General features: G+C 55.1%; 3 protein-coding genes and 1 long non-coding RNA gene across 10 annotated transcripts in view; 1 reads left to right on the plus strand and 3 right to left on the minus strand.

Annotated features, from left to right (window-relative positions):
- DPF2 (double PHD fingers 2) overlaps positions 1-8,783 on the minus strand; it is a 22,256-nt gene extending 13,473 nt beyond the window's left edge. For 2 of the 3 annotated variants that reach the window (XM_087773010.1, XM_087773009.1), the window contains exon 1: positions 3,283-3,401. In XM_087773010.1, coding sequence (XP_087629136.1) covers positions 3,283-3,314 — 32 coding nt within the window. In that variant the 5' untranslated portion in view covers positions 3,315-3,401. Of the gene's footprint in view, positions 1-3,282; positions 3,402-8,658 lie in introns of those variants that run through there. The other variant, XM_087773011.1, reaches the window with a different exon arrangement.
- Positions 8,446-16,929, minus strand: CDC42EP2 (CDC42 effector protein 2). Of its 3 annotated transcripts, XM_087773029.1 has the most exons (4): positions 16,813-16,929; positions 15,991-16,088; positions 10,019-10,821; positions 8,603-9,875 (listed from the first exon to the last, which is right to left on the minus strand). In XM_087773029.1, exon 3 carries the CDS (start codon positions 10,745-10,747, stop codon positions 10,031-10,033), a length of 717 nt encoding a protein of 238 aa, XP_087629155.1. In that variant the 5' UTR covers positions 10,748-10,821; positions 15,991-16,088; positions 16,813-16,929; the 3' UTR covers positions 8,603-9,875; positions 10,019-10,030. The 3 variants fall into 3 exon arrangements, with proteins under 3 accessions (XP_087629154.1, XP_087629155.1, XP_087629152.1); XM_087773028.1 differs by lacking the exons at positions 15,991-16,088; positions 16,813-16,929 and adding an exon at positions 14,621-14,969 and having other exon boundaries at positions 8,446-9,875; XM_087773026.1 differs by lacking the exons at positions 15,991-16,088; positions 16,813-16,929 and adding an exon at positions 15,766-15,899.
- A 379-nt stretch (positions 16,930-17,308) lies between these two features.
- On the minus strand, positions 17,309-26,992 carry POLA2 (DNA polymerase alpha 2, accessory subunit). 3 transcript variants are annotated; one of them, XM_087772999.1, is made up of 19 exons: positions 26,857-26,992; positions 26,223-26,428; positions 25,005-25,132; positions 24,826-24,911; positions 24,584-24,638; positions 24,361-24,467; positions 24,088-24,281; positions 23,893-23,981; positions 23,625-23,780; positions 23,447-23,509; positions 23,305-23,347; positions 23,020-23,138; positions 22,427-22,465; positions 22,071-22,144; positions 20,987-21,095; positions 19,337-19,443; positions 18,952-19,011; positions 18,443-18,569; positions 17,309-18,028 (listed from the first exon to the last, which is right to left on the minus strand). In XM_087772999.1, exons 2-19 carry the CDS (start codon positions 26,314-26,316, stop codon positions 17,882-17,884), a joined length of 1,797 nt encoding a protein of 598 aa, XP_087629125.1. In that variant the 5' UTR covers positions 26,317-26,428; positions 26,857-26,992; the 3' UTR covers positions 17,309-17,881. The 3 variants fall into 3 exon arrangements, with proteins under 3 accessions (XP_087629125.1, XP_087629127.1, XP_087629126.1); XM_087773001.1 differs by having other exon boundaries at positions 23,893-24,109; XM_087773000.1 differs by lacking the exon at positions 22,427-22,465.
- On the plus strand, positions 22,443-27,160 carry LOC148053593 (uncharacterized). The gene is made up of 4 exons (XR_015707923.1): positions 22,443-22,574; positions 23,403-23,519; positions 24,801-24,936; positions 27,025-27,160. It is a non-coding gene; the product is annotated as an uncharacterized LOC148053593 (long non-coding RNA).
- Positions 27,161-27,215: the final 55 nt, after the last annotated feature.

A 27,215-nucleotide genomic window follows, 5' to 3' on the forward strand; every position in this document is an offset into this window, starting at 1 on the left:
CCTCAAAAGCTCCGTTTGCGCCCCGATAACCGGCAACGCGGAGCCCCAAAACTTCCTCGTAGCGTCCAGGTGAAGCCCTGCCAAGAGGAGGATTGCACAGAGGAGGAAAACTTGGTGTTTATGGTAATACAAACCCAAAAAGAGTTTGGTTGTCCAACTTCTTTCTCTGCCGCTGGCTTGATTTTAGTTTGGAGAGGGGGAAAAAAAAAGAGGCGATCGGCCCCCAAAACAATCATCTGCGCTTGTTTTAACTGCAAATTAACGGAAGGCTCCTCGGATGGGTGAGAAACGCACCGGGATTTGGCTTCGGAACCTAAAAAAGCTTCGTGAAATGGGTTTTAAAGCGCTCCCTGAGCGCTGAGGGGATGGAGAGGGGTCACGGGACACAGTAAGAGCGGAGATCTCGGCTCCGGCTCCGACGTACAACCCCGTAATCTTCCCTGCCGCCGCCCGGAGGTCTTCGTCCCCAAAACCGAGGGGCGCTTCGAGGCCCGGACGCTCACCGATCCCCACGCGCAACCGCAAAACAACCTCGAGAAAGCCCCGCCGAGGAGAGGCGCCGCTTAAAATCTGCGCCGAATGGCCAAGCAAAGAGCTAACGAGGCTGTCGGGAAGGACTAATGCGTTTTAAGCAGCTCTAACGAACCCGATTATCGCTCCCCGCGGACTCGGCGTGGCTTAGAGCCTCCTACAGCTGCGAAGGAAGTCCCAAGCGCCCTCAAAGAGCAGCTTCCAGTAAAGCACGTCGCGTCAGCGGATCGCTGCGGGAATAACCGGGTGGTTTTACGCGTTTTAGCACCGTCGGTAAGAGATCACGGCACGGAAACAGCCAAAAAAACAACAACGTGACTACTTCCATCCCCAAAACCGCCGGGAAAAGGCACGGCGGGCTTCGTGCTGAGGTGGGTAACGCGCACCTGCGCGGGAAGGGGAGCGATTTAAAACCCCAAAAAGTCGTCGGAGCGGACCGTCCTGCCGTCGTTCGGAGACAAATAAAGCAAGGAAGGATTTGTAGACCAAACTCTTCGCCGACGGTACCCGGAGAGACGAGAACAGCCCGGGGAACGGCTTTAAAAAGTAAAAAAAAACCAAATTCTTGCCGTGCTCCTCTCCACCATCATCGCCGGCAAGCTGCGACCGCAAAAATCCAGCTTGGAAACCCAACGGCAGCTTCTAAAATAGATAAAATACATTTGCGTGACGAAGTCGGGTAAGGCGAGATGCTGTTTCGCCGCTCAGCTTCACTGAAAGCTGCGGATCCACGGGAGCGCCGGCGAAGTCGCGCTGTTGCGAAGCGCCGGCTCGTCGATTTGGGGCAAAAAAAGTCTGAAAAAGGTGTTTTGTGGCTCACGGTTTGTGCTTCTCTCAGGAACGATCCAAGAAAGGGGTCCCAAAAACGCCGGCCGGCCAGGAGTTTCTCCAGCGGCTTCGCTAACGCATCTGCAGGCGGAAAGGCTGCAGGACAGACGGACCCAGGGCCGTCACCTCGCTTAACGAACCCCAGCTCGTCAGAGGAGACCCCAATGCCTCTTAACGAACCCTCGTCTCATCGGAGAAGACCTGGGGGGGTGCAAATCGCGCCCCGTTTTGCACCAACGCCCCACCGAGAATGGAGGTTTTGGAGGAAACTGCAGCAGGGAGAGAACGGTGCCGTGGCCGAGGCGCCGCCAGCTAAAGGGAGACGCCAAAAACAGCCTGGAAATGCCAAAAACAGCCTGGAAATGCCAAAAGAGAACCCTGGAAATGCCAAAAACCACCTGGAAATGCCAAAAGAGAACCCTGGAAATGCAAAAAAATCCTGGAAACACAAAAAACCCAACTGGAAATGCCAAGAAAAACAACTGGAAATGCCGAAAGAACACAACTGGAAATGCGCAAAAAACCCCAAACCTGGAAATGTCAAAAAAACACCTGGAAATGCCAAAAAACACCTGGAAATGCCAAAAAAAGGCAACTGGAAATGCCAAAAAAAGGCAACTGGAAATGCCAAAAAACACCTGGAAATGCCAAAAAAAGGCAACTGGAAATGCCAAAAAAAGGCAACTGGAAATGCCAAAAAAAGGCAACTGGAAATGCCAAAAAAAGGCAACTGGAAATGCTAAAAAAAAAAACGCAACTGGAAATGCTAAAAAAACCCGCAACTGGAAGTGCCAAAAATACAACCCTGGAAATGCCAAAAAACCAACTGGAAACACCAAAAAAGCCCTGGAAATGCCAAAAAACCCCACTGGGAGAGGCCAAAAAAAAAAGTCAACAAACATCTCCAAGTCCACAAATCCCACCCAGGCAGGATGGCCCTCCCTTACAGCGTATATAGGGGACCCCTTGCCATAGCAGGGGGGCTATATACCTCCTCAAGGGTATAGCTGGCCCCCGCTTCCCTTGTAGGGCTGTATAGGGGGTAGACCCCTACCCTCAGCCTTATATGGGGGGCTATATGGGGGGACCCCCACCCCTGGGGCTCTATAGGGTCCCTCTCAGAGGGCTGTATAGGGAGAGGAACCTCCATCCCAGGGGCTCTATAGCTTCCCCTCTGACAAGGACATCTTGAGGAGACCCCCCCCCCACTCCCAGGGCTCTATAGGGCACAGCCGTATAGGACCGTAAAGCAGGGACCCCTCCCCACCCTGAGGACATATAGGAACCCATATGGGGCCATATGGGGGGGGGTGTCACTCGTAGGGCCACCCACACAGGGGCCCATCCGCACGCAGGGCTCTACAGAGCCCCCCTGACGGGGCCAGATGGGGAGGGGGACACCCCTGGGCTCTATAGGACCCCTCCCAGGACGGTATAGGGGGTAATTCCCACTCCACCGGGCCCCTTTCAAAGAGCCTGACGGGGGTAAGCGCACCCCCCCGGCATCTATAAGACCCTCTCGCAGGGATGTATAGGGATGACCCCCCCCCGCCCTGGCCTCTATAGGACGCTCTCGTAGGCCATACAGGGGGAGGACTCTATAGGCCCCCTCTCAGCGAACCCCCCCGCCCAGGGCTCTATAAGCCCCCTTACAGCGCCATATAGGGTGGGGTCTCCCCTCAGGGATCCGTACGGAGAAATTCTACACACACACACACACACACAACCCCCCCCCCCCCGCAAAGTTCCCCCCCGAACAATGACCGGTCCCGTGTCCCCCGTCCCCCCCCCACCCCCCCCCCAGGGGGAAACTTAATCCCGCCCGCGACACGGTGAGGGGAGAGACCCCCATTTCCCCCACCCCCGGCTCCCCGCCACGGAGGAAGGAAAGGAGGGAAAAGACAAGGACAAGGACGCGCTCACAGCTTCACCACATTCTGTACCACCGCCGCCATCTTCCCTCCGCCGCCGCCGGGGCCCTGCGCCGCCCGGTGCGCATGCGCGGCCGGAGGGAGGGGGGGGGCCGCTGCGCGTGCGCGGGCTTTCCCGCCGCTGCGCATGCGCGGGAAGGAAAAGGGCGGGAAAAGCTGAGGGGAGACGCGCGAGGGATGGGGGGGGGGGGGAGGAGGCATAGAAGCAACGGATGTCGTGGGGATGTCGTGGGGATGTCGTGGGGATGTCATAGGGATTGCAGAAAGAATGGCTTAGAGATCATACAATGCCATAGAAATGGCATAGAAATCCTAGAATGTGACAGAAATGTCATAGAAATCATAGAAAGAATGGCATAAAAATCAGGTAATGTCATAGAAATCATAGAAAACTGGCATAGAAACCATAGAATGCCATAGAAATGGCATAGAAATCATAGAATGTGACAGAAATGTCATAGAAATCATAGAAAGAATGGCATAAAAATCAGGTAATGTCATAGAAATCATAGAAAGAATGGCATAGAAACCATAGAATGCCATAGAAATGTCACAAAATCCTAGAATGTGACAGAAATGTCATAGAAATCATAGAAAGAATGGCACAAAAATCACGTAATGTCATAGAAATCATAGAAAGAATGGCATAGAAACCATACAATGCCATAGAAATGTCACAAAATCCTAGAATGTGACAGAAATGTCATAGAAATCATAGAAAGAATGGCATAAAAATCACGTAATGTCATAGAAATCATAGAAAACTGGCATAGAAACCATAGAATGCCATAGAAATGGCATAGAAATCATAGAATGTGACAGAAATGTCATAGAAATCGTAGAAAGAATGGCACAAAAATCACGTAATGTCATAGAAATCATAGAAAGAATGGCATAGAAACCATACAATGCCATAGAAATGTCATAGAAATCCTAGAATGTGACAGAAATGTCATAGAAATCATAGAAAGAATGGCACAAAAATCACGTAATGTCATAGAAATCATAGAAAACTGGCATAGAAACCATACAATGCCATAGAAATGGCATAGAAATCATAGAATGTGACAGAAATGTCATAGAAATGATAGAAAGAATGGCATAGAAATCACATAATGTCATAGAAATTACAGAAAATGGCATAGAAATCGTAGAATGCCACAGAAATGGCATAGAAATCATAGAATGTGACAGAAATGTCATAGAAATCGTAGAAAGAATGGCATAGAAATCACAGAATGTCATGGAAATTATAGAAAATGTCGTAGAAATTGTAGAATGTCATAGAAATGACATAGGAATCAGAAAGAACGTCGTAGAAATCATAGAATGTCATAGAAATGTCATGGAAATCATAGAAAGAATGGCATAGAAATCATAGAATGTCGTCGAAATGTCATAGATATAGAAAGAATGGCATAGAAATCATAAGGAATGGCATAGAAATCATAGAATGTCATAGAAATGCCACAGAAAATATAGACAGAATGGCATAGAAATCATAGAATGCGATAGAAATGGCATAGAAATCATAGAAAGTGATAGAAATATCATAGAAATGATAGAAAATGAAGGGAAAAGGGGGAAATTAGAGGGAAAGGGAGAAATTGGAGGGAAAGGGGTGCGGGTGCGTGAGGAACGCGGCCCGTGCGGGACAGCCGGGGCTCGGGCCCGGCCAGCCCAGGTTTATGACCCGGGAAGGGCCGCAGATGTTGCCCGCCCGGGCTTTCGCAAGGCTTTCGGCACCGTTTCCCACAGCGTTCCCCCGCAGAAAATGGCTGCTCGTGCCTTGGACAAGCGTACGCTTCGCTGGGCAAAATGGCGGGACGGCCATTGTGGTGAATGGAGTTGAATCCAGTTGGCGACCGGTCGCCAGTAGCGTCCCCAGTTCTCCATACTGGGGCCAGTCCCGTTTAACGTCTTTCTCAACGATCGGGGACGAGGGGATTTGCGCACCCTCAGTTTGTTGACGCCGCCGAGTTGGGCGAGGAAGGCTCTACAGAGGGGTCTGGGTAGGCTGGAGCGACGGGCCCAGGTTTAACAAGGCTCAGTACCGCGTCCAGCACTCGGCTCGCAACAACCCCACGCAACGCTACAGGCGTAGGGAAGAGCGGCTGGAAAACAGAAAAGGACCTGGGGGCGTCGGTCGACGGTTGGCTGAATACGAGCCAACAGCGTGCCCAGGTGGCCAAGAAGGCCACCAGCATCCTGGCCTGTATCAGGAACAGCGTGGCCAGTGGGCTGGGGAAGAGATCGTCCCCCTGATGAGGCCGCACCTCGAACGCCGCATTCAGTGTTGGGCCCCTCACGACAAGAAGGACGTTGAGGTGCCGGAGCGTGGCCGGAGAAGGGCAACGAAGCCGGCGAAGAGTCTGGAGCACAAGGAGAAGGTTCTGGAGAACTTAGGAGGAGCGGCTGAGGGAGCTGGGGTGGTTTGGTCTGGAGAAGAGGAGGCTCGGGGAGCCCTCATCGCTCTCCACACCACCTGAAAGGAGGTTCTCCCAAGTTACAAGCGATGGGATGAGCGGAGATGGCCTCAAGTTGCGCCAGGGCGGGTTTGGGTTGGATATTAGGAAAAATTCCTTCACGGAAAAGGTTGTCAAGCATTGGAAGAGGCTGCCCAGGGAGGCGGTGGAGTCCCCACCCCTGGAGGTATCTAAACGCCGGGGAGATGTGGTGCTGAGGGACGTGGTTTAGCGGTGGCCTTGGCAGCGCGAGGTTAACGGTTGGACTCGATGACCTTAAAGGTCTTTTCCAACCTCAACGATTCCATGATTCTAAGAAAACGGAGGAGGTACAGGGGGAGGGAGGATGAAGGGCGGCGGGGAGGAAGAGCGAGGGGCAAAATGGAGGAGGAAGAGGAAGAGGAAAAACCTGGGGTGAAGGAAAAGGGGCAAGAACGGAGGCGGGAGGGATGGGAGATGAGGAAAAGCAAGGGGGGAGGGATGAAGGCTGTTGGGATGGGAGGAGGAGGAGCGCGGCGGATGAAGGAGGCGACAAGGAAAGAGGGACGGGGGAGGACGAAACGAGGGATAAATCAGGGTCCGCCCCATCGGATCGCAAACCTCCGTAGAGATTCCCCACAGGTATTTACGGTTTCAGCGCCCGGTGCCGGCACGACCACCACCGCGCCCCAAACCCCCCCCCCCCCCCCCGAGCCTCGTTTTCTTTTGAAATTCATGCAGAAAATGTAAATTTTTGAACCTTTTCCCTTTTTACCAAAACAGATCTCAAAATTCATCCTGCAGGGCGGGGAGGCAGACACAAGGTTGCCCGCCAACCCCCCGGCAAGCGTGGTTTGTCCGAAAACAGGGGCCAGGTGAATTCCTCTCTCGCTTTTCTTTGTTATTTCCACTTTTCTGTCTTTTATTTTCTTTTCCCCTGCATGCTGGGAAATTGGTTTTCTCGGTTACCTTTAAGGTTAAACCTTTCCCCCGCCCTTCCTCCTCCCCTTAATCCCACGCCGGCTGTTATTTGCCTACACGCAGCCGCTTTTTATTTTCCTGCCCCGTCAATAAAAATCAACGCTCCGTCACCGTGATTAACGGCTGTGACGCTCCGGCTACAGGCGTTGTGCCGGTGTCAGGCGCACCAAACCCGCAGCGGGGGGGGGGGGGGGGGGTCGAACACCAAATGTCGGCGTAGGCGTTCGCCAAGTTGATTGCGTCGTTAATCCGCTGCCCGGAAATCTTGGGATAACGAAGTTGCGGGGTAGGTAGGACCGCCAACAGCCGAGCGTCAGCCTGTACCCCCCAAACCCTCCGCTTGTGAATACCCGTTGCCCCCTCCCCGAAATGAATCCAAACTCCTCGTTGACTTATTTTGCCGTAAATCTCCCCGAAAAAGCGAGGGGGAAAGAGGTTGTTCGGCACATGCCGGCTGAGTCACAGCAGGGAACAGCGTTCCCGCCCGAGTGACTCACGCTTCTTAGAACGGGGTATAAAAAAAAAAAAACCCCCAAAAAAAAACAACCACCGGGTTTAGCAAGAGCTGTTTGCATAAATCGGCAATTTGAGGAGGGATTAATTAGGGAGGGAAGGAGGAGGAGATGAAGGAAGCCCCCGTCCTGTGCGGAAACCCCCGCGGTGGGGGGAATCCCAAATGATTTTATTGCTAACAGCTAAAAATTAATTAAACGTGGGTTTTTTTGCAGCGAAGGAGATGAGACCGTGATGAAAAATGAGGGAAAAAATTGGGTTAATTTGGGGGGGGTTTACATCAAATATAGCGGGGAAGAGAGGGCAGTGGCGCGGGAGGAGGCGCGTGGCAGACGCGGGGGCGTCGCCTTTTCCCCAGTAGGAAACCACCAAAATCCAGCAAATTAAAGCAATTTTTCCACTTAGCCCCTTGTAATCCCAACTCCGAGAGCTGGAAGAGAAACGGGAGCCGAGCTGGCGGCTCGGGAAGGCGCCGCGATACCAGCACCGGAGCGGGATGGATCCCTCTGAGGTACCGAATTAAAGCCGTTTAACGGCCCAGATCCGTCCCCCGGCTCGTAACAAGTGGACGGAGCAAAAAAAAAAAAAAAATGGGGAGAAAAAAGGGATTTTGGCCGTTACCTCCGTGGCGTTATTTCGAAACGCGGGGAAGCAGCTCCCCGGCCTTGCCCAGATCCGGTGCCGGTTCTCGGCGAGGTTTTGTAATCGCTGACGCTAATTAGGCAGAGGTTGAGGGACAAACTCAAACCTCGTCATCCCCGGCTCCATTTCATTCCCTAATTAAGGGGAAATCCATGAAAACGAGCACCGCCGCATTGTCGCGACCCACCCGAGAATGTTAAGCCACATAAAAACCAAGCAAAATGCTCTGAAAACCACCCAAAATTATCCATTCCGGGCTTTTTTTCCTTCAAATTGTTTGACCGAACGGCAGCTGCGGCGTCTTCGCAAGCGAAGAGGATATTGGGAAACCGAGCAGGGCTGACGCTCTGAGCCACGGCTCCCATGAAAATACGCCATCGCCGGGGTAAATTGATTATAAACGATGCTCTACAACGCCCCCGGGGTTATTTCTGGTAAGAAAAACCCTAAAATAAATAAAAATAAGTCGCCGCCACGCGGATGGGTGTTGTTCGGAGGAAGCGCCGTCAGTTTAGACCGGGTAAGGATGGAACCGTAACACACAAAACCAAAATTAAACCCAGCCGCTTCCCAGATCGAGCTCAATTAACCTCATTTTTCTTAATTATTTTGCAGACTGAAGGCTTGAAAAATTGGTTTAACCCCAAATCTTTGGCGTTTCCACCAAAACAGAGTGGTTTGGTCTTCACTCCGAATGCGGATGGGCAAGAGTAAGCAAGAGCCGGGACACGATTGTGTGGCGATGAGCTCCGAGCTCATTAATCTAATGACTCGTTATTTAACGATACCTGGAGGAAACAGCAATCGATGATGTAAAGAAATACACGGTCCGGCTCCGGCAAAAAGTCAGCGTGCTCTTCGCGAGGTGCCTTAACTCCTTACTGGGGGGACTCCCACCCTCATTCTGGGCTAAAACTACCAGAAACGGTTAAAAACGAGGCGGTTCATTAACGACGGCATCGAGGAAACGAGGTCCCGCTTGCTTTTACACCGTTACTGCGTCCAACAGGCTTCTCTTGTCCTCGATTCAGAGACCGGGAAAGAGAATGAAAGCCCTCGCAGCCGAGCGTTAAGGTCTTGCACCCCGACGTCAGCGGAATTGGCATTTCCAGCCCTTTTTTTTTCTTTTTTATTATTATTATTATTATTATTTTTTAAAAAGCAGAAGGGATTCGCATTCCTTTCTGCGTGCCGAAGCGTTTCACCCCCTCGTTTCTCCGTCCGTCCAAACAATCTGCGATTGATGGAGACGGCGTCTTGCGGGAGAATGAATTTCACCCCGTGGCGCAGGAATCTGGCCGGGCGGTCGCTCACCCTTCACTTCACGTTTTTTTTTTTTTGGTTGTTTTTTTTTTTTTTTTTTTTTTTTTTGCATCTTATTTACGACTTTAACTCCCAACCACAGATTTAGTTGCCAAAATACAGCCCCAGAGGGTTGTTTTAGCTTTTCCGCAGAGAGCTTTTAGCTTCTCCTTAGAGACCACGCAACGTTAAAGCCCGATGGAGCCTTTTGCCGCGTAACCGCTAGATTTACCGATTTGCGGGATCTTTAAAACAAATTAAATCAAGTCGAAGGCTGACGGTTGACATCACCCTGATGATTCCGGTGGTTGGCAAACAGCGAGCGTCACACCTTCACCTCGACCGAGCGCAGCCCATCTTCAAGTAAAAAAAAAACACCCCTCGAAACCCCAAAACTCCTCCCAGCTGAGATTTTCGGGAATTCAACCGTCGCTGTTTCACCCCGTCCAGTACAACAAACATTTCGAACGGCGCGGTGTCTTATTTTCTACCGGTCAGCGCAGTCCTACGGCTCGATCCATCGCTAAAGGTGAAGTTGATCCGGGCAAGCGGTGATATAATCCGGCAGCGAGCGCTGCCCGTTTCGTCTTGGCTTCGTAGGGTGGTTATTTTTTTTAATTCTCCCCGTGCCGAGGGAACAGCCGGAGATCTGCGGGGAGCGGCGCTGAGGAGAAACGCTCACGTCCCGTTCGCGCGACGGGCTCTGCGAGAGGAAACAACACATCGCTGTCAGCGCGCCGGTTAGGGAAGGCGCGCGGAGTCAAACTTGGGAGTTTGAGCTGTAATTTAAGAGCCAAAACCCCAAATAATTAATAATAATAATCATCCATTTCTCATCGTCTTTACCTCGAGTCGTCTTCACGTCAAGATTTCCTGCCTGCCCGAATCCTGTATAGATCCGCCCACTCTCTCTGCTTGATGTTTCTCCATCACTTGCAGGACGTCCTCCAAAATGGACGGCCCCAAATCCACGTGGAGGGAGAGGAGGGAGCCGGCGTGGGAGAGGAAGGGCGGCTCGGCGTCGCCCTTCTCCTCGGTGAAGCCGTTCGTCGGGGCGGCGAAACGGGAGGCGCAAGGATATGGCGGCGAGGCGGCGCCCCTGCCTTCGCCGTCCTCCTCCTCCTCGCCTTCCCGGCCTCGTGCCGGCTGGGCTTTGTCATCCAGGTGCAACCGCGGCGGTTTCGGCGGGGCTTGCGCCGAGGGCAGCGTCAACGCCTGCGGCCCCCCGATGACGGGCAAGGAGATGGCGTTTTTGAGGAGGGGAGAGGAAGTCTCCGAGGACGGCTGCTCGCGTCCGGAGATGGTGGCCGTCCTGGAGAATTCGAACGGCGCCGCGTCGGGGCTGTCCTTATCGGAGTCAAGGCTGCCTTCGGTCCTGGGGAGGAGATGAAATTTGCCCTGAAGGAAGGAGATGTCCCCAAACATGTCGCTCTCTCCGCCGCTACCGATGTGGATCGTGTGCCTGAAGTCCCCCAAGGGCGGGCTGATCATGTCGGAGGAGAGGATATCGCGGAGCTTCTCCTTCTTCCCCTTCCTGCTGCCCCTCTTCAGGTAGATCGGCACCTTGGCGGACATCGCGCCGAGGAGCAAAGCTCTTCCACGCCAACTCAAGAGACGGCTGTCTTCCTAGGCCCGGCTTTAAAATTAATCTGCAAAATTTAAAAAAAAAAAAAAAAAAAGGAAAAAAAAATGCTTAAAAGCAAGTTATAACACGGAGGGCGGAGATCCTCAACGTCAACACGTCCCAGGAAATTAATTCCAGACGCTTTCCCTTTCTCTATCTCAAGCTCGTTGGCGGCGTTATTGATAACAAAGCGACTCAGGGAATTAAATCCAGGCACGCCGGGCCTCTCCGCCAGGTCGCTTTTGAGAGGGAGAAAAATCAGGAATGGGCGCTCAGAGCTCAAAATCCACGAGGATTTGCATTTTTAGGGGGGAAAAAAAAAAAAAAAAAATCGGGGTCCGGAGTTAAAAGTTGGGAGAGCGCAGCGGCGGAAAGCGGCTTTTCTAGCCCAAAAGAGATTTTTGGGTTTCATTTCAATTCCCTCTCCTCGTGGCCGCGCGTAATCCAGCCCCACCCAACAACAAGCTAAAATAAAAAATAATAGAGATTAAGGCAGGGAGGGGGAAGGAAGTTGGGGGTTTTTGTCTCCCGTTTCGGTCATATTCATTCAATTTTGACACTTTACGCGTTCAGTTCTAGGCGTGGTTTTTCAGCTGAGGAGGAATAAGGCCAAAACGGGCATTTTTCACGATAATACGTCACGTACAACCTCGGGCAACGCCTCGTGGGACAGAAAAAAGGGACGAAACAGGTTGCAGCGTTACAGCCGCACCCGGAAAGCGAGAGCCGATGGTGAAACCACCGCGGCCGAGCCCTGCTCTTCACATCAACCCCTGAACCGTCCCGGCAAGACGTCACAAGCCGTTCTCCGGTTGGGGTTTTCAGTCAGCCGCCGCTGCCAAACACCGCGAAGCGCTGGGAAACAGTCGTTCCCCCTGTGTTTTACAGCCCTAACAACCGCGTCAGGCGCTTTCCCCGTCCGAAACCCGCCCCGGCTGGTGCCAAAGAGCCAGCGAAATCCAGTCGGCGGCCGACGCTGGATGAATTGAGCCGGGTGACCTCCCCGAGGGCCGGCGTTTCAAGTACAGCAGGAGCCACGCGCCCGGCGGTGTCGAACGCCGCGTCAGTCGGCGGGTGTTGGCTCTGGGAGATGTCAAGCGCTGGGCTTTCGAGGCGGTATAATCCCACCGAGACCGCGGAGCGCTGCCGGATCGTCCTGCCCCTTCAATTTATCCGTAAAAACACAATAATAATACACAGAGGGTTGGAAACCCCACCTTCGCCTTCAACCTCCCGACGCACCATCGTTACCGTTAGCGAGCGCTGCCGAAACCGCACCTGCGGCCTCATCCTGCCTACGCTGCTCGCTTTATTCCCTTCCCCCCCCCCCCCCAATTGCCTCTTCTCGGGGTTGAGAAACACCCGTTACATCTCCCCGCCCGCAAACGGCGACCGACGTACGCGCCGCTACAGCCGGAGACGCTCCCGAGGTCACGTTCGGTTGACAGCGGCGTGGGGGAGAGGAGATGGAGCGGCAAAAGATCGCTAAAACAGCTCAAAATGAAGCGCGGTGATGCCGGCAGCATCAGGAACGCGGCCCTGGGAGGAACGCGGTTGCCGGTAATCCTGTTCCTGGCGGCTCCGGCGAGGGAAAAATCCTGACGATGCAGAATTCGGCTTCGTTAATCCCGGGCGGATTAAAGCGGGCGGCGTAACGACAGCCTGTCGAGGCGGCGGCTGCGCCGCTGGCGTGAAATACCGGCGCCGCGAGGAGATGATGGCGGAGCCGCGGGCGTCGGCGGAGAGAGGGGGACGGAGGGAAGCACGTCTTCACGGAGATCTGGATTGGGAGGAGCGCCGGCGCTCGCCAAAACGCCTGCCGGACGCGCGGCCGCAAGCCGCCCGGCTCAGCTCCCCTTGCGCCGCGCCGGGGAACCAGAGCGCCGCGAAAAAGCACGGAAATAATTAGAAAAAAGGGGATTTGTAGGGAAAAAAGGGGATTCGCGGGGGGAAAAATGGGATTCGCAGGGGGAAAAGCCTCTCATCACCCGGAAATATTCAACTTTTTCCGTTTCGGAGGTGGGATGAGGACAAACGGGAGCCAAAGGGCCACCGTCCCCTCCCGCCCGGCGCGGCGGTTCGACGCCTTCCACCGGCACCGGACAGAAATTGTTGTCCCTCACCCCAATTTCTCCCCCCGCCGCCTCCTCTTTCCCAGTCTGGGCTCTGGGAAATCCCAGTGCCCCACTGGGCCGGGAGGAAGGCTGCCGGGAACGCCGGGAATGCCTGAACGCTGGGAAAGTTCAGGGCTGCGGGTAGCGGCCTTTCCCTTTGTGCTCGGGAAGGAAAAAAAGACCTGGAAAAGGCGTAAAACCCCAAAATGGGATTTTTGCCCATTTTCATCAATTCAGGCTTCGGTCCCTGAAATTTTACTTCTTTTCCGCCTGTTTTCGGCAATTTAGGCTTTGGTTCGTGAGAATTTTGTTTCGTTTCGGCCTGGTTTCAGACATTTCGGCTTCGCTACATGAAAATTTTATTTCTTTTTCGCCCGTTTTCAACAATTTAGGCTTCGCTACACGGAAATTTGTTTCCTTTCCACCCGTTCCCAGCAATTTATGCCTCAACTCCGTGAAAATTTGTTTCTTTTCTGCCTATTTTCAGCAATTTATGCCTCAACTCCGTGAAAATTTGTTTCTTTTCTGCCCTTTTTCAGCAATTTATGCCTCAACTCCGTGAAAATTTGTTTCTTTTCTGCCCTTTTTCAGCAATTTATGCCTCAACTCCGTGAAAATTTGTTTCTTTTCTGCCCTTTTTCAGCAATTTATGCCTCAACTCCGTGAAAATTTGTTTCTTTTCTGCCCTTTTTCAGCAATTTATGCCTCAACTCCATGAAAATTTGTTTCTTTTCTGCCCTTTTTCAGCAATTTAGGCTTCGGGACACAAACATTTTGGGGTTTTTTGGCCCGTTTTCAGCAACTTAAGGTTCGGTACGTGAAAATTTGTCAAGATCCCGCAAAAACAGCGATTCGATGACGGAGGCTTCAACTCTTCCCGCTTGAAGGCGCCGAAATCAAGCGAGGGAGCGACAACCGCCGTGGCAAACGAAGCCAATTCCTTCCCCCTCTCCTCCTCTTGAGCCTTTTTGAGAATTTTTGAGCCCATCTTGAGCCTTTTTGAGCCCCCCTTGAGCCTTTTTAAGCCCCCCTTGAGCCTTTTTGAGCATTTTTGAGCCTTTTTGAGCCCCCCTTGAGCCTTTCTGAGCATTTTTGAGCCCCTCTTGAGCCTTTTTAAGCATTTCTGAGCCCCTCTTGAGCCTTTTTAAGCATTTCTGAGCCCCTCTTGAGCATTTCTGAGCCCCTCTTGAGCCTTTTTGAGCCCCTCTTGAGCCTTTTTAAGCATTTCTGAGCCCCTCTTGAGCCTTTTTAAGCCCCTCTTGAGCCTTTTTGAGCCATTTTGAGCCCCTCTTGAGCATTTTTAAGCCTTTTCGAGCCCCTCTTGAGCCTTTTCGCACCTTTTCTCGGTTGCCCAGAGAAAATCTGCGCCTAAAAATTTGCACCTGGAAAAAGATTTCCCCGCAGAGGGAATATTCACGCGGGGGATGAAAACGCAGCCCCTTATCCCGCGGTCCCTGAGCCGGAGGAGCGTTGGGGTGCGGAAAAAGGACCCTTTGGGATGGCAATTATGGATTTTTTTTTTTTTTTTTTTTTTTTTAAGGAATAGGGATGTTCCGGAGCGATGGCAAAAGCTGTTTGGCGACACGTGGGGCGATGCCCCGGCTGCTGGCATCGATCCGTGAGGAAAAATTTATCCAAGATCCTCCTGCTTATCGCAAAAGGGGAAATCGGTAAAAAACCCAAGGAATTCATTCCTCTCCGCTGTCCTACCTCGAGCATCCGGCCCCGAATCCCGATGAGGAACGCGCACCGGATCGGCAAGCGGGGAGGGAAGAGCCGCCGGCGACGTCTCCGTGCCGAGGGACACCGCGGCGAGGTGCGTTCGGGGCACGGCAGCGCCGGCTGTCCCCTCCTAACAGCCGCGTCATCAAACCCCGTTGGGTTGTTGTTTGTTTTTTTTTTTTCCCCTGGGACTGGGAAAACACCGATATCCGGAAGAGATTTTCACCGATAAGGAATATCCAAGGAGGAAAGTTTGAGGATGAGGAAATGCCGGCGCACGGTAGGAAAACACGGCGGCCGCAACCGTAGCCAAACCCCTTCCGTGCCTCAGTTTCCCCTGGCCGCGCCACGCACCCCGCCGCAAACCGAAGCCGAGACGGAAAAGGGGGAAAAAAAAAAAAAAAAAGCCTTAAAACCCAGGAAAAAAACAACTCTTTCTGGTGGCTCCTCCCGGCCGAGCCCCACCCGAGCGCCGGGGGGAGCGCCGGGAATTCCCGGGATCACGGTACAGGTCGCTCCTCTTTCCCCGCGATGGGGTCGGAGTCCGGACAACTCCTTTGAAATATGGGACTTCAAAACCTAGGAATCCTTATTTACATTGGAAAATCCTCCTGGAAAAAAATCCCGGAGCGGGATCCGGCCTCCCTCCCCGCAAGCACGCCGTCTATTTTGGGGGATCCGCCGGCTAATTTAAGCCGGGAGCAGTCGGAAACCTCGCAGCTAGGGGCTAAAATTAAGAGGTGGCTGCGGGGAACCGCGGAGGGGGGGAAAAGGGGGGCGCGGGGGAAGGGATCCGCTCTTTTTTCTTGGAAAAAAGGAAGGAATCGTTCCCCCTCCCTTTAAATTGGGGATGAGGGATGCGACAGGGACACAAAAACATCCCGAATAGCAGGAAAAAGCACCGCCCTCCCCCCCCCCCCCAGCGTCCTCAGCATCCCGCCGCAGGGCCCGACAGCTCGCCGCGGCGGCGGGGATTTGCGAACCGGTGCCGCGAGCCGCCGGGAAAAAGAGGCCAAATTCCCACCCCCCCACCCCCCCCCCAAGCTCCCAAATTTACCGCCGCACCCTATGGCTACACCCGATGCCGGTACCGGTGACAACAACGGGGGAAGGAGGGGGGGGAGGAATCTCACCGGAAAGCAAAAGCGGGATCGCGGCCGATCCTCACCGCTGGCTTCCTCCCGCTCTGGCGGCTGAGCCGGAGACAACCGTGGCCGTTCCCTTCCTCCCAACGCCGGAGCGTTGGCGCAGCCGGCTCCAAGCCAACGGGCAAGCCCCACCCCGGCACGGGGCCTCGCTTCCCCCTTTTTTCCCCTCCCTGTTTCCCAAAACACGGAGCGACGGCGTTGGTTTCTCACCGGGATGAAGAGCCGGGTGGTTTCGCCTTTCCTACGTCGCCGTGCCTCGATTTCCCCGCTCCGCCACGGGAAGACGCGGCTCTCTATTAGAAAAATCCCTGGGGAAATAAAAATAAAGCTGGAAAAATTCCTGCCGGCTCCAAAGGGAAGCGGGGGATTCCCTACGGAGCGGCGTAGCCCCCCCATGCCCAAAAAAACTGGAGCCTCCGCTCGTTTAAATCCCAAATCAGCCTCATCCTCGCGGATCATCTAATTAAGAGGCAAAGAACCATTTAATTAAGAAGCGAACGAGAAGAAGCAAACGCCTTCGCTCCTGTTTTTGAATCGACCCCCCCCCCCCCCCCAAAATCCCCCCTCAACGCGGCGCCCAGCTGCATTTTAACCAAAATCAGCATTTTTAACCGAAATCAGCGTTTTTAACCGAAATCAGCATTTTTATGAGGGAAACCGAGGCCGGATGAGGCGCATCGAAGCCAAAAATGAGGAGAAGACGGAGTTTTGTTCCCCTCCTCCTGCAGCAGGTGAAAAAAAAAAAAAGCTGGCAAGGCTGAAAAAAGCAGGAAAAAAAGCAGCTTTTACCCACGCTGAGGCAAAAAAAAAAAAAAAAAAGGGTTTTTATTCGGGGTGAGAAGCGCTAAAAACCAGCAAAAGATCAGAGGCCGAGATGCGCCGGGCGACGACGGCGACGACGCTGCCCGGCCGCTTTGCGCAGGTATTTGGGGTGAAACCGGCCATTTTCTGGCAAATCCTGAGCAGCCGGAGCTACGCGCCAAAACCGGCAGGGGATCTCCCTCCCCAGAACCCGTTTTCCCCCGGTTTTACCCTAAATACGCCCCGACGCCCACGCGGGATCTAAAGGGCGAGAGAAGATAAAGCCGGCGCTTCTGGAAGGAGCCTGTAATAAGGCCAGGCAGGTAATTAAGCGGAAAATTAACGAAGGGAGACGCGCGCCGGCTCAGCGCCGACTGACGAGGTTGTTTTCCAGCCTCCCGCCGCCTGTAACTACCCCGCGGGCGGGGAGAGGTACAAAACTTCCATTTCTTCACATCAGATCGACCTTTTTTTTCAGCAAAAAAAGCCTTTTTTCCCCCCTTTTTTCCCCGCGGAACGAACAACGGGAGCGTCCTCAACGTAAATTTGAGGCAAAAAACGGGGAAAACGTTTCAAACCCAAACCCGCCGCTGGTTTTTCACCCGCCGGCGAGTGAAGAGCTGCGGTATCCTTCACCGAAACCCCCCAAAATTCGGACAACGGCAGCACAGCCCCCGCCGGCCACCTGTAAATTAATTGCTTTTAGATTAATTAATCTCCGAGTCCTCTAATGAGGAAGCTCGACGCAAATGACGTCACCCGGGGGTGAAACCAGGACGCCGGTACCCCGGCAAAGGAGGATTTCACCCCCACCGCACACCGAGATTCCCCTTTTCCATGGGTAAATCCGGCTGGAGGATCTTCTTCGTTTCCTTAACGAGCAGGAGCGTCCTCCCGCTAACGAGCAAACCCCAAATCCACAGCCCCAAAAAAAACTACACCCTGCGCGCGCGTCGCCACCAATCCAGGTCGGCTGAAACTACAACCGTAAAAACCGCTCCGAAAATCGGCTTCCTGCCGCCTCGTGCTTCTCGTTAATCGATCAGTTAGCGATTGTTAGGGTGGGGCGGAGTCCCGCCACGTTGGGGTGCTCCAGGAGGAGCCGGGGCGCGGTGTAGAGTCGGCACCCCGTGAAACGGAGTCAGGCGAAGGCAGCTGCGGGCGCGGGGAGGAACACAAGCGTTTTGGGTGGTTTTTAACCAAAATTCAAAGTGTATTTTAACGCTAATTTCTCTCCGTGAAGGAATTAAGTCGGAGGTGGAAGAAGGGTTGAGGTTGAATAAGTCTCTGTCCCGACAACTTAGATTTTAACAACTTGAGCGGCAACACACGGACTCTTCCGCTCGCCCGTAGTGTCTTCCCGCTGTAGGTACAGGCGGCCGTAGGTACCCCCGACCTGGCCCTTCGTCAGCCGGCCAGGATTGATGCAGACGCAGCCCAGCACCTCCTGTGGGAATACAAGAGCGATGGTCATGGATCCGGATGCCAACAGCCGCAACCTCCTGGCTACAGCCGGCAGGGACGCCAACAACTGCAACCCCCCCAGCTACAGCCGTCAGGGACACCAATGGCTGCAACCCCCTGGCTACAGCTGGCAGGGACACTGATGGCCGCAACCCCCTGGCTACAGCCAGCAGGGACGCCAACAACCGCAACCCCCCAGCTACAGCTGGCAGGGACACCGATGGCTGCAATCCCCTGGCTACAGCCGGCAGGGACACCAACAACCGCAACCCCCCGGCTACAGTCGCTGCCACGCACGAGACTGTGCTTTATTCATGCTGTCAACCGGGTTTTACCCAAATACGTCAAAATACAGTGTTTTTTGGGGGTACTTCAGGAGGTGCGCACGCCGACTGACCTTAACGAAGTACCGCAGCTCCGAGGGGGTGACGAGGACGTCGGGGGTGACGGGTAACGAGGCGTAGCTGTAGAAGCTCTCGTAGTCGACGTTCAGCTCCTCCGAAGGGGGGTACAGCGGGTAGTAACTACCAGAGAGGGGGGACAACAGGTTACCGCAGCCTTCGCCTGTAGCAACAGCGCCGTGACACCATCTCGGACACAACCGGCAGATAATTTTGGGGTAGAAAGAGTTATTTCTGCTTCTTTTGGCTGTCAGCCAGTAGCTGCTATCTCTGAGGGCAGCTGTCAGCTGAGGAAGCCTGACGCACACCAGTCCGGAGGACTTACAGTGCTAAAACCCTCCAAAATCCTGTTTTTCAAGGGTTATCAAACCCCAAAAAGGGCATTTTTTAGGTTAAAAAAAATGACTTTAAAGGGGAAGGCAGCAAAAAGAGTGCCGGATTTCCCTCGTTTGGCCACAAAAAAGCCCTTTTTGGGTTCGACGGCGTGCTCGCACCGAGCCCTCACCTCCTCTGCGTCAGGATGTGCTTGAGGATTCGCGTGAACCTGTCCGAGATCCCGGATGAGCTGCGAGAGAAAACAAGCGGTAAAACGGTGAAGGAAAGGGAGGAAAAAGGAAAAAACCAAAAAAAAAAAACTTGCGGGCTGTGCTAATTAATTAGGCACGCGGCCTAATTCACGACCCGGTAGCCACTCTGCTAGGAACGGAGGGATGGGGCAGCTCTGCCGCCGCATCGGATGCGCCGGGAGGGAAACCGGAGGAGACCACGGAGAGGCAACACCCCCCCGGGATGAGGCTTCCTGCCGAGATTCCGCGAATTCGGGGCTGAATCCGGCGGGAGATCCCTGCTCCCGACGCATTCCCGAAGCCGGGCTTCCCGCCAGCACCCACCAGCTGATCTCCTCGGCGCCCATGTGGAAGAGGAGGTCGGTGGAGGTCAGGCCGAAAACGACGCCGTCGACGTCGAGGGTGCAGGGGTCCGACACGAAATGCACGCGCTGCGGCATGGGGGGGGGGGGGAAGAGGGTGACGGCGGGTCGGGAGGCGGCTTTGCCAACCCTGCCGCCGTCGCCAGCGCAAAACGCACGCTAAAACGCCCCCACGGTGCCCCAGAACGCCCCCAACACGCTCAGCTTTCCTTAAATGCCCCAAACCCGCCTAAAACCGCCCCAAACCCGCCTAAAAACCGCCCCAAACCCGCCTAAAAACGCTACAGTCACGCTGGGCTTTCCTCAAATGCCCCAAATCTCCCCTAAACCACCCCAAACTTGCCCTAAAACACTGCAATCATCCTAAACTAGTCCTAAATTGCCCCAAACCCAGCCTTAAAATGCCCTAAACCCACCCTAAAACGCTGCGGTCACGCTGGGCTTTCCTCAAATACCCCCAATCTGCCCTAAACCACCCCAAACTTGCCCTAAAACACCGCAATCACGCTAAGCTTTTCTTGAACGCCCCTAAACCGGTCCTAAAACGCCCCAAACCCAGTCCTAAAACACTCCCAAACCCACGCTAAAATGCCCCAAACCCACCCTAAAACACTGCGGTCACGCCGGGCTTTCCTCAAATACCCCAAATCTGCCCTAAACCACCCCAAACTTGCCCTAAAACACCGCAATCACGCTAAGCTTTTCTTGAACGCCCCTAAACCGGTCCTAAAACGCCCCAAACCCAGTCCTAAAACACTCCCAAACCCACGCTAAAATGCCCCAAACCCACCCTAAAACACTGCGGTCACGCCGGGCTTTCCTCAAATACCCCAAATCTGCCCTAAACCACCCCAAACTTGCCCTAAAATGCCACAATCGTGATAAGCTTTCCTTAAATGCCCCAGACTGGCCTAAAACCACCCCAAACCCGCCTAAAAACCGCCCCAAACTCACCTAAAAATGCTGTAGTCACGCTGGGCTTTCCTCAAATACCCCCAATCTACCCTAAACCACCCCAAACTTGCCCTAAAACACCGCAATCACGCTAAGCTTTTCTTGAACACCCCTAAACCGGTCCTAAAATGCCCCTAAACCAGTCCTAAAACGCCACCATCACGCTAAGCTTTCCTTAAACGCCCCAAATACACCCCAAAAAAACGCCGCAGCTGCGCTGGACTTTCTACCAGGAGCATCCGAAGCTGCTCCCTAGGGATAAAAAAAGTGAAATTAGGGAATTTTAACCCAAAAAGGGCTGGAGGCCGACGGCACCATCGTCCCGCTGCTTTTATTTAATTCCCCGTTTGCTCGTTAAGCGGCTCGGGGAACGCCGTGACCTAACGAGCGAGGCGTGGGACCGTCGGATTTCCGCTCCCAAATCCCATCTCCTCCAGGAAGTCACAGCTTTACTGGTATCTGCTCCCAAAGGGGATTTATTTTTTTGGCAAGAAATCGCTGCCGGATGGGAAAAGAAACCGGAAAAAAAAAAAAAAAGAGGGATTTCACCTCAAAGCTCGGCAACTTGGTTTTTTTTGCAAGGACAGGTGGGGTTTTCCCGGAAATTCAGCTTTTTTGGGGGGGTAAAAAGCGGAATCGCCGCACGAGGGTTCGTTACCGGTTTGTCGTCTTTCGGCAGCTCGGGGTAGAGGAACGGCGGCTGCGGGTAGACGTAGTCGTGGTGGACGTCGCGCAGCGAGGGGACGAAGACGAGGTGAGAGCCGGCGCTGGCGGAAAAAGAGGGAAAAACCAGGTGATGAATTGACGCGGGGAGCCGAGAAACAATTCACCGCCCAGAACCACCACTTCACGTAGAAACTACAGCCGGACGCTCTCCAAAATAGCCCGTTTTGGGGCATTCTTGGCAGCGAGAGGACCCAAAATCTGCTGAAATTCCCCCAAAAGCTGCTCAGGGGAGGCATTTCACCCCGCGTGAAGGGAAGGGGCTGTGAGATGAGGATGTTTTTTTCTAGGGTTGAAGCCCCCGAGGGTGTTGTTGAACAATCGGGCTGAGAATACAGCCCTCCCCCGTTGTGCGGGGACGGGACCTCGTCCCCCTCTACCTGAGAAACAGGAAAAAAAAGATTAAAACCGGCCGTTTTAGTGAATTTAGAAAACAATCGTAAAGGACAAAGTCTGGATACGCTAAGAAAATGAGGTAGCAGCAAGTCTGAGTGACGCTGGAGGGGTGTGAAGAGGTGTTTCGGGGTGTCCCCGGCCCCTCGGGGGACAACAATCAGGTTGTTGACAGCGCGAGGGACGAGGTTATCGCATCCCCGTCCCTGCCGGAGTCTGGCAGCGCCCGGCAGGAAGGCAAAAAAACACCCTCGTTTGTTCTTTGTTCGCGCTGTCCCTCGCACCGCCGGGAGGGGTGAAGCGCCGTCAACCGTCCCTGCCGCAACACCGGGGAGGGGAAAAAAAGCGCCGCCAACCGTTCCCGGTTCCTTTTTTTTGGGGGAAAAAGCCAGGATCCAGCTATAAATCACGGCCGGCAGCAAGCAAACGCGACCCAAATCCATTTCAGAGCCTGTTACGAGGCTTTCAACCAAAACCCAACGATTTCCCCCCTCTCACCGCCTGTTTCCCTCGCAGGAATCGGTTGAATCCCCCCCGTCCGGATCTCGTTTGGTGCCGAAAGAGGAATTTTTGGGCCAAAACCACCCGTGGAAACGGTAATAACGCGACGCGGTCGCTGTCCCTACCTTCTCGTCCCTTCGATTATCGTCTTCAGGCAGAGCTTGAAGACCTCGGCGAAGGACCCCAGGAGCTGGCAGTTCTACGAATTGGGGGAAAACAACGGGATTTGCACAATTCCCCCTTTTTTTTGGGGTGCGCAGGGAGGACGCCGCGACACCCCCACCGCCTCCCCAAGCTTCTCTGCCCTCCCAGAGTCCGGCACCGTGGATCCGTCGCCCCAAAATCCGTGCGGATGGGAGAATTTGGGGGAAAAAAATCACCCCCCTCCGCCACCCCGCTCGCACGCTGGGGGGGTTTTGGGGGGTCGCCCCGCTGAGCCCCCCCCGAGGGGGGACCCCAGGGCCCCCCAATTCTCCCTCACCTCCACTTGTTCGTGTTTGGCATCCAGGAACGGCCCAAACTGCGAAGAAACGGTGAAAAAAATCAGAGAAAACCACAAGCGGGGACGCCCCCCCAGGCGTTGCCAGCCCCGGGAGCCCCGCGAAACGCGCGAAACCGCCCAGAAAAAGGTATTTTTTTAAATTATTCTTCTTAATTAAGCTCAAATTTTATCCTGCAGCCCCAAAACGGTCGGGGCAAACCAAGCCTAAAAGGAGAGATTGATAAAAGCAGCGCGTCCTTTCCGAGCGGGCAAGTCGGGCTGCTGGGGACGCTCAAAGAGCACGATTTGCTCTTAAAACACGGCTTTTTTTGTCACTTTAGGGTGAAAAACAGGCGTTTTGTCACTTTAGGGTGAAAAACAGGCGTTTTGGGGTTACGCCCGAGCCGCCTCTCTCCTCAGCAGCCATTTGTTACCCTGATTTTCAATGTTTTGGAACCTCAAATGCGTTTTGACCCTGCGGCCTCTTGGTTTATCACATATAATCGGTTTAATTAATAAAAATAACGGGTTTAGATAATAAAAGCGGGGTCTCCCGAGATCGGGGGGACCCCGTTCCCGCCGCGGCCCCTCACCAGGACGCAGACGTCGGGGCGGTCGCGGCCGATCACCTCGACGAGGTCGGCGAGCGGGTCGTAGGCGATGCTGTCGGAGGGGGTGTAGGGTCCGCAGGCCACCAGCACCATCCTCTGCTCTGCAGGGACAAAAAAAAAAAAAAAAAAAAATAAAAAGAGGGGTTTTGGGGAGAAAAAGAGGGGTTTTGGGACACCCCAAAACCTTTCCGTGGTCCGGCGGGGAGGTTTAACGCATCCCGGCTTTAAACGGCAGCGGCCGCCGGCGGGGGAAGCGTCGGGGCTCACCTGGGGCCGGCTCCGTCGGCGCGTGGAAGGGAAGGGGCACCCCCTGCGGATAAATCATCAATTGCCTCAAAATCCTCATTTTTCACCCCAAAACCCAGCCCCAAAGCCGTCCGCGGGGACGCCGGCAGCGCCACGCCGTCACCTCGTAGAGCTTGGAGACCACCATCTTCCTGCCGGTGCTGTTGGTCCCCTCCAGCGCCACGACCTGACGGCGGGTGAGAAAATGGCGTCGGGTTCAAAATTTGGGGGAGAAAAAATTGGGGGGGGGGGAGGGAGTTCCCCCCCCCCACCCCCGCGCCCCAAAAACGCCGCGGCCACACCTGACCGGGAAAAAGGGAATATTCCTTCAGCTCCGAGAGGTCGAGGGGGACGTGTCCGCCCGAGGAGTGTTCCCTGTCACCCTCCAGCACCGCCGATTTGGCGTTGAGCTTCCCGTTGCTGTCGCAGCCGATCCGGCCCAGCACCGTCACCGGTTCCTACGCGGGGACGACAAAACCAACCGCAATCAATCTCTGAAGGAGTCGTTTCGGCCCCAAAACGCCCACAAAAGCGGGCGCGGGGTGGGGGGTGACCGCTCGGGGTGTTCACCTGCGCCGGGAGTAACACCGAGGCGAAGTCCTCCAGGTGATGGTGGCTCTTCAGCGCGTCACCGAGCTCTTCGATCCTCCAAGACAGCGCTACGGAGGGAGCACAGGTGTTGTCCGTGCCCCGAAACACCCCCAAAAAACCGGCGTTACCACCAAAGCGTGGCGTCCCGAGCCCCTCCCCGAGTTGCGGCATCACCTTCTCGGACGTCGAGCGCTTTCTGGAACATGAATTTGTAGCTTTTTGTTAAATTTTCTTCCGGGGGACCGAAAAGTTTCGGGGTACAACCGCAACCGCCGCGACCGCTCCAGGAGGGACCCTGGACGGAGCCGAACGAGGTCACCACCTCGCCCCGGCTGCTGCGCGCTGTATATTTTTGGGAAGGGGTGACGCTGCGGGGACAAAAAAGGGGTGACGGTGACGACCGGCGGCAGTACCACCGCGAACAGCGGTCCCGGTGCGACGGTTTACCTCGGGGAGAAGCTGTTGGGAGAGAAAAGCGCGTAAGGGCTGCGGGAGGAGAGGGTTCGCTTGGGCCGGGGGTTTTCCGGGGTGGAATTGCTGCGTTTTTGGGAACCCTGTGAGGAAATTAAAAAGAAAATTTAAAATAAGTGAAAAAAACCGGAATGTTTTGGGGCGGGGGAGGGGGTTGGGGCAGAAAATGGGAAATTTGGGGGTAGGTTTTGGGGTGCACCTTGGACGGGGTGGTGTAGGCATCCAGCAGCTCATCCTCCTCTTCCTCGTCGAGGCTGCCGGCTCGTTAAGGAGCACCCAAGCCCCTTATTTTTGGGGGGACGCCCACCAGCACCCCCCCAAGCCGTGAATTCCTCCCGTTAACCGGCGCTGACGAGGCCGAAGGCGCTCCACCCCCCACGGGGCTCTGTAACACCCCCTTTTTTTTTTTTTTTAAGGATCACCCCAAAACCGGCCGGATACAGCTCCTGGAGAGAGTGGACGTCGTGGAGGCCGCCGTAGCGGTTGTCCCTTTTTCGGGGGACCCTGCTGCACCGCTTGGCGAGGACCTGGAGGAGGAAGAGGAGGAGAGGGGTGAGCGTCCCCCTGTTTTTTCTAGGGGTTTTGGGGTGCGGGGGGAGGGAATCGGGGGATCCCCGCACCTCGTGCTCGAAGGCGTCGAGGCCGTCGGCGGAGAGCTGGGTGCCGAGGTCCTTGCTGGTGACGAAGGCCAACAGTTCGTTAGCCAAAGCCACCGGGTCCAGCCCGTGGGTCAGGCACAGCTCCACCACTGCGGGGAGGGAGGGGTTAATGGGGTTGGGGCCCCCCCCCCCACCACCTTCCTCCTCCTCATCTTCCTCTCCAGACCCTCGAAACAACCAACTCATCCCGATACCCCCAACCCCAACAGCCTGTACCCCCCAAAACCTGGCAGCTCCCGGAGTCCTGACCCCCGTAACACCCCCCCAAACCACCCGACACCCCCCAAAAAAACTCCCCTACAGCCCCCGCTACACCTGATACCCCCCCAAACACCTCTCCTGACATCCCCAGACCCCCACAAACAACCCCCTTGACAGCCCCAAACTACCAGAAACCCCCTCAAACAACCCCCGAAACCCCAAGACCACCTGACGCCCCCTAAACATCTCCCTGAGACCCCCAAACCACCCAAATACCCCCAACCACCTACTTTCACACCCCCAGACCACCCAATACCCCCTCTAACACCCCCCAACACCCTCCCCAAACCTCCCCTAACACCCCCAGACCACCCAGTACCCCCCCAACACCTCCCCTGACACCCCCAAAACACCCAACACCTCACACACACCTCCCCTAACACCCCCAGACCACCCAATACCCCCTGAAACACCTCCCCTGACACGCCCAAAACACCCAACACCCCCCACATACCTCCCCTGACACCCCCAGACCACTCAATACCACCCCAAACACCCCCAGACCACCCAATACCCCCTCAAACACCCCCAGACCACCCCATACCTCCTCAGACACCCCCTGACACCCCCAAAACACTCAACACCTCCTCAGACACCTCCCCTGACACCCCCAAAACACCCAATTCCCCCTCCAACACTCCCCTAACACCCCCAGACCACCCAATCCCCCTCAAACACCCCCAAAACACCCAACACCCCCCACATACCTCCCCTGACGCCCCCAGACCACCCAATCCCCCCTCAAACACCCCCAAAACACCCAACACCCCCCACATACCTCCCCTGACGCCCCCACACCACCCAATCCCCCCTCAAACGCCCCCCTGACACCTCCGCACCACCCAATCCCCCCTGCCTCCCCCCCAACACCCACTAGCACCCCCAGCCGTGCCCCCCCGCCCCGGTCGGTCTCCTCACGCCTGCCGGGCACGTCCTCCCCCTCGCAGCGCAGCTCGAAGAGCCCCAGCTCCCTCAGCACCGCCTCGGCCGACACCGGCTCCGGCTCCGCCATCTCCGCGGCGAAAAGCCCGCGCCGGCGCGACACCGCCGCGCTTGACGGCAGCGGCGGGGGGGGGGGGGAAGTGGGCGGGGGCACGCCTTATAAGGAAACAGGCGTGGTCGTGCTGAGGGGAGAGGCGGGGTTATGCAGATATCGAGCGGCAACAGGCCAATGGGAGGGGGTGGGCGGGGAGGGGGCGTGGCCGATGCCCCGCTACCGGAGGGGGGGAAAAAAGGCGGGAATTTTCCCGCCCTCCCGGGTGTTTCCTCACAGCGCTGAGGGGGGGAAGCGGCGCCTGACGGGGAACGACCCGGAGGGACCGGACCGGGCTCCGGAGGCGTCGTCCCTGCTGCCGGGGGGAACCCGTTCCCGCTCCGGGGGGGACCGCCCCGGCCCGAGAGGGACCGCCCCGACCCCTGACAGGAGTCAGCCCCGGCCCGGTACCACAACCTGCCGCGACGCGGGTTTTTATTCAGAACAACCCCCCAATATACATATATATAACCCCATATATAAGCCCTAAACTTATATTAGTTACGGTTTTTTTTGCACCTGGGTGGTAAAAGTGTCACGTCCTCAGGTGGAGGGGGGCTGGAGAGATTCGCCTTAAGGCAAAGCTGGAAGCTGAAGCAGGGGAGGAAAAGGATGGGCAGAAAAAGAGCTTTGATTTTAATAACATTTCTTCGTGTTTTTTTTTTTTTTTCCTTATTTTTAATTTAGACAATAAAAAAACCCCACTATTACGGCACCTGGTAAGCAGAAGATCCCTGACTGAGGCGCTGAGAAAGAGCGCGGAAGCGAGGGGCGATGGCAGCCGCGTCGGGGGGCTCGGAAATCGGATGAGACCCGGTGTCACCCCCCCCCCTCCAGGCTCCTTCGGTAGGAAGAGGCACAAAAAAAGTAAGAATTCA

This window comes from Nipponia nippon, unplaced genomic scaffold (assembly GCF_047370975.1).
Source record: "Nipponia nippon isolate SJK-2023a ecotype South Korea unplaced genomic scaffold, ASM4737097v1 scaffold_38, whole genome shotgun sequence".
In the NCBI taxonomy this organism is placed as follows: domain Eukaryota; kingdom Metazoa; phylum Chordata; class Aves; order Pelecaniformes; family Threskiornithidae; genus Nipponia; species Nipponia nippon.

Bases quoted from the DNA above. Each gene is read 5' to 3' on its own strand.
- POLA2 (XM_087772999.1), bottom strand. From the start codon at position 26,316: ATGGCGGAGCCGGAGCCGGTGTCGGCCGAGGCGGTGCTGAGGGAGCTG. The intron at 23,982-24,087 runs GTGATGCCGCAA...CTCCCTCCGTAG, and splicing joins AGCGCTCGACGTCCGAGAAG to CGCTGTCTTGGAGGATCGAA. The intron at 19,444-20,986 runs GTAACGAACCCT...CCCATGCCGCAG, and splicing joins TGCCGAAAGACGACAAACCG to CGCGTGCATTTCGTGTCGGA.
- CDC42EP2 (XM_087773028.1), bottom strand. From the start codon at position 10,747: ATGTCCGCCAAGGTGCCGATCTACCTGAAGAGGGGCAGCAGGAAGGGG.